Here is a 6,000-nt window from a genome sequence, read left to right on the forward strand (position 1 = left end):
ATTGTTTTGCATGAAGACTGGAGCATAGGTCTGTTAGAATAATCAATAATGGAATAATTAAGTAGAAATGTAATCGTTAAATTCTTTGTGATCCCCAACCCTAGTGAAGCCTGTAACTCAAGGCCTGTCGTACGGTCTATAGACCGTCTCTTAATGACACTGACGGGGCGAAAAACATGATGAGTCCTGCTCGATGCAGATTGGATGAGATCTCTGATCAATGATCATCGAATTTCCAACCCTTATTCATAAGCTGTGCAATTCATTGCTGTGGCATTATGAACTTCCTGACATTGAAGAGACTAGACGAGCTGCTTGATTTATTAATAAATGACTGAAAAGGCCAATAAGTCATTATCATAATATGGAAGTCATCATTAGTTATTTCATATTCAAGAATTAACATTTTGAGAATAAAACACACAGATGCTTCTTCTGGGTGAAGTTTAGTTGTTTTTTGAAAATATATTTTTAAATAATTCACTTGTAATATAAGTAATTTATATCACCAAACCCTCTTAAATGTATTTCATTTAAAGTCCCCCTGTAGTCAGTAATTTTATCCCTTAAAACTCATCTTTGATCACCAAAATTACATATTTAAATCCTTTTATTCTTAAAAAAAAAATAGCTTGAATGTAACTCTACACCCTTGCCTCGTTTAGTTTACGGGGTTCTATGAATATGCAAATGAGTCCCGCCTCCACTCACTCACTCAGCTCAGAGATCCACTGGTTGACGATCACACGTTGATCTGATTGGGTACAAGGTATTTTGTGACGTCAGAAACACCAGCGATTTCAAAGCGTGTTTTTGAGACTGTCTTTGGTTCACTGCAGTTTTAAGGAGAAAATATTCAGCAATGGTGTCGACTTATGAATTTACACTTGGTTTGTCTTAAAGCAGATTAAAAACACCACAGACATATAAACAACATTAAAAACTAAATTTTCACCAGAGGGGGACTTAAAATTTGTTTTATAATTCTATTATAATTGTAGCTAAAGAAATTGGATACAGTGTTATCGCATCATATTTCCTAACTGGTGTATCAGAGATTGTGACAAAAGATCTTTAGTGAATTGAAACCGTGACCATAAAACCAATATATAAACTGAACCATGATAAATTTGACATCTTTAAACCCGTAATGACCTCTTTGACCTCTCTGTCACCATGTTTCTGACTCTCATTTCCTCCACCGTTTGTGTTTCAGGTGAAAGCGCTCAATCGTTTGGCTGCACAAGGATTCAAAGGTCATGCTGTGCTTTGGAGGGACAAGAAGAGACACTAAATAAAAAGGTTGAGAGAGAGCAGAAGGTGGACAGCAGCCGCTATCATGTCTCGTCATCACAGCCGAGCCACCAGCCTGGAGGAGAAGGGAGCCACGCCCATTCACAAGAGCTCCACCCCTTTACACAAAAGCTCCACCCCCACCCACAAGAGCGCGTCCTCCTCCTCTTCGTCTCAGAGAGACAGTCGACAGGTGAGACCGACTTCGCTTCGAGACAGAGGAAGGGGAAAGCTTTTGCACCGGGTAGTTAAAGGAACTTAAGCCTTTCCAATGAACACGACATTCGTATTTGCATACGATTGTCGCATTTAGCCCCCTAGCGGCAGTCGCACGGATCTTTGAAATTAACCGTTCGCAAAGACCCGCCCCCTTTAGCTACTGTTGCTGTGTCCGACAAGTCATGCCGCTCTCCCGCCACACCATGTTCTCATGCTGACAGACAGGACAGACCAGGTTACTTTTGAAATTAAACAAAGTCTCAACTTACCTTAACTCAACTTAACTCAACAGAGAACCTCAGTTAAAGCTGCTTGTGAACCGATCATCTCTTCCTTCTAAGTTAATTTAGGATTAATTGACGGAAAGACGTCAGTACACAGTGTTTTTCAAGTTTCAAGGCCACCGACGTTATATCTGCTAGCTCTCCTGACGGCTTTGTCGGACTAAATGCCGGATTCGGCAGATTATGATAGGTCAGATCGCCTGTCAATCAAACTCCCAGCGAAGGCTGAATTGGTCGTGAAGCAACCGTTACCCTTGGCTTATTCCCATGGTAAAATGAATGATTTTAATGAATGTAATGCATGGATGAATATATCCACACAAAACAAATGACCCTCAATACATCTAAAATAAAAACATAGTAGATTTTATAGAGCTAATCAACATAAATATTGATTTAGTAATTATAAAATAATTATTTCTGCCATAATTATTAATAACCGCCATTTTACAGGAATAGCGTCTACAGAATAACGGTAAAGTGTTAAAATATTGGTAATATTTCTAGCTTCACGCTCATAGTTTTGATTAGAATCCATCACATCCGGTCGGCCGGTCTCATACGGTCTGGCTGCAGAGGTTCAGATATTTCAACGCATCCGAAGCTCAAACCGGATCCGAAATGTCTGCATACGCATATGATGGGAACTCCACGCAGCTCCCGTACGACTCTCCATTGGAAATGAATGACTTCCGGTCCGATGGCTGTTGTTTGTTGTGTGCAGTGGAAAGGCGGCTTTAGTTATAGGAACTAGCCACCAGGATGGTTCCCAGAGAACTAATGGTTCCCTCAGGTTGCATTCTGGTTGCAATCGCACCATAGAAAGTATATCACGTACATAGAAAGTAGACAGTAATGTCGTCGCTAGCTGAGCAGGAATACATAATCATGTTTGGCTTGGCCCCCTCAAAGTTGCATTGGATCTTCTCCTCAGCGTAAAGGTTAAGAGGTCCATCTATCACTGTTTCCCATGTTTGTAGAGTTAGTTTGTGGAGGCTATAATCTGTGTGTTTACACAGCTTTTTTCAAAATGGCGGGTGCTGGTGTTTCACGCACGTTCGGCCGATCAAACTAACGTCACTGCTAGTTCCTATAGCGCTGGCTTAGACCCGACTCTGAAGTAGGAGCTCAATTATATCCTCCAAAAGGAGTTCCTAGAACTAAAATCGTTCCTAGTTCCTGTGGTGCGAACGCGCCAAAATCCGGGAACTTCCTCCAATAATTGTAGGAACTATTAAAAGGTTCCTCTGGTTACGAAAGCCCCTAGTGACGCTCACTTTTTCAGAGTTGTTCAGGAAATATTTTTTCCCATTCTTTTGTCCATGAGGATTAAAAAAGACATCAACAAAGCTCCAATATGAATCACATGATGGTCACATTCCTCTCAGCTGACTTGGTTGTTTAAAGCAAGGCTGTTGACAATGACCATAAGGTGTGTTAAAGCCAGTTACAGGCGAGAACTGCACACTAAATCAGTGAAATTACTATAATAGATCGACTTTCAACAAAGCAGGAGCTCATTCAAGTCTTCACTAACTCTGCAGGAGCCACTGAAGAAATTTGTATAGTCGTCATTTACGTTTATTTTATCTTATTCGCCTACTATCCAACACTTTTGCTTACAGAATAAAATAAATAAATGGTTTTGAATTGATAGAAAGAGTAGTCGCTACAAAATGTGACACAACTGGTCAACACAGATGAGTACTGATTATTACACTTCAGGAAGAGGGCAAATAAACCTCGGTCACTGTGGCGGCAGTAAGAGCTGAATATCAGGCATCATTAACATGAACTAATGAGCGCTGTGTCTAAAGCAGCCATCACCATTCTGATGCTCACATTTACCCATACAGAAAAAGAAGTATACTTCAAGTTCATTTCAATAAAGTCGTCATGAAACTGAAGTAGGAACTTCCTTATTGTGACGCATATATCTGAGTGATAGGCTTTACCAAAGTCCTTTTAGGCAAGTCGTGCCACTCGGCCGCCATCTTGGCAACGCCTCCGGGCAGCTATTTCGGACTAACAAGACCAGGCTCCTATCTAAATGAATGGGCAGAGAGTCAGAACTGCACTTTGCACTGGTCACTGGGACATAAAAACTGCATGTATAGAAACAGCAGTAAAATATGATAAAAATCGCTGAAAAAGTTTGATGACTTTGCCCCAAAATAAGATTTAAAATGCCTTTTTCCCCACAGGTTATACCTTTACTACGCATGGCAAGGGTTCACGTTCAGGACACCAAACTTCATTTACGTCTCTATCCAGAATGCCGGTGTTGTGCCAAGCACTTAAACAATTATATGTATTTAAATGTCTGAAACCTAAAATAAACATTATGTGGTTAAAACACTGAACAGTTGTGATAGAGATGACAAGCGCTGAGTGCGTCCGTCTTTGGCTCAGCGCCAGCCACAGCGCGAAAGCACAGGTTGAATATGCTGACTGTTAAAAGCAGATGATTGGCTTTCCAGCGGGAGGGGCGGGACATGTGCATACAACCGCCATCTTTGCCGTTACGGGTTTTCCTTATATAGTTGTATTGAGGATTGAGGAAGTGGCATGTCTCATATAAATTGTCTCTGGCTTTACGGACAGGAACAAATGTGGGCGGGGCTTGATTTTGTCTGTGTGGAATTGATTGGATGGTTGTGGTTTGCTATTGGTGGATCTCATGTGATTGACAGGTTGTCCCGCCCTCGTCATCAGAGAAGAGATGAGATGCTGAAGAACATGAATTTCAAGAAAATAATGTGCATGGATAAATCATTTATAATAATTACTGCAGTATTCTATAAAAATAAGAATCGTCAATGTTGATTTCATGGTGACTTTAAGTAAACGTCGGTAAAGTCCAGGTATATTTGAGTGCAGTTTATGTAGCAAGTATACAAAAATCACTGTGCTAGTAGTGTACTTGTATGTGTACCATTTTAGTTCTTCTTGGCCCACTTTTTAGTTTATAAAAGTATAATTTTACCTGTATTTTAAGTGTAAACTACAGTTAACATCTAAGATTTCTTTTGTATTGCAACTATACAGTTAACTACACTCATTTACTGTCTATATACTTCTAACCCACTTTTTAGTTTATGAATGTGCACTTTGAAGTATAATCTCAATAAACTACTACTACTAAGTTTAGTTTAAGTTAACTATTTTAGTGTTAATTTTTATGCTTAAAATAAACCTTTGATTAATTGAAGTAGACTTACGGTTAACTTATTCATGCCAATGATTTATATATTACATAAAGAAACTTGCTTCTTTTGCTATTTGATGTAATGTTTTGTGTAAAATGATTTATTCTTGATAATGGTTTCAAAAAATGTGAATGTGACAGCTGGCATTTTGTTTATTTATTTATTCTATTTATTTGTTTTCATTTGGAAGGGACCATGTCCATTATTAAGCATACGTTTCCATTTGATGCCACTGTGTGCACCAGAGTTAATGTTCATCTGCAGGAATATTTCAATAACTGTGATTCATGTGCAAGTCTTTTTCAGAACAAACCAAACCAGAATATGCAACTTGCATATTGCATATTTAATACACATGGTATTAAACACCTCACAGTATCTTCTGAAAGTGTATGCTATAAAATCTGTTCATAGGAATACTTTTCTCCCAACTCATGATTTGTGTGTTTCTAGATAACGCTTTCACTCAGCCGAGCCTCACTGGTCTGATGATGTCTGTTTAATGATGTTTCTTAATGAGTTTGGCATTTTGTTCAGTCAGTTGAAATTCGCTGTAAACACTTTCGATCTAAATGCTTTTTTTAATTTGTTTTATTTTTGTTGCTTTTTTCCCACAAACTAATATTGGCTGCTAAACCAATTCTGTGTTGATTTAATCTTTTGTTCATTCATTCATTCTAACTCTCTCAGTATTTCCCTCTCATGTTTATTATTGGTGTTAATGAATGATATAGAGCTGTTTGTGTGCACTTTAATGGCTTTTACATTTCCATGGGTTTGGTTTTCTTATATTTGATCTTGTCCCTGTGTAGGAGAGCTGGGAAATCATCGAGGGCCTGAGGATCGGGCAAACTCATGTGCAGAGGCCAGAGAAGCACGAGGGCTTCATGCTGAAGAGGAGGAAATGGCCCCTGAAGGGCTGGCACAAGGTTAGAAACTAAAACTAATAAACCAATCTGATCCCGCTGGTCTGATTCACTGGTTTTAGTGGGTTT

The 6,000-nt window shown here is 39.1% G+C and overlaps 1 protein-coding gene across 5 annotated transcripts in view; it reads left to right on the forward strand.

Annotated features, from left to right (window-relative positions):
• Window positions 1-6,000, forward strand: part of osbpl6 (oxysterol binding protein-like 6) — a 63,193-nt gene that overhangs the window by 21,776 nt on the left and 35,417 nt on the right. For all 5 annotated transcript variants that reach the window (XM_081368176.1, XM_081368172.1, XM_081368174.1 and 2 more), the window contains exons 2-3: window positions 1,217-1,486; window positions 5,818-5,934. In XM_081368176.1, the coding sequence (XP_081224302.1) occupies window positions 1,340-1,486; window positions 5,818-5,934 (264 nt within the window). In that variant the 5' untranslated portion in view covers window positions 1,217-1,339. The remainder of the gene's footprint in view (window positions 1-1,216; window positions 1,487-5,817; window positions 5,935-6,000) is intronic.

Source organism: Scardinius erythrophthalmus, assembly GCF_964197995.2.
Source record: "Scardinius erythrophthalmus genome assembly, chromosome: 6".
In the NCBI taxonomy this organism is placed as follows: domain Eukaryota; kingdom Metazoa; phylum Chordata; class Actinopteri; order Cypriniformes; family Leuciscidae; genus Scardinius; species Scardinius erythrophthalmus.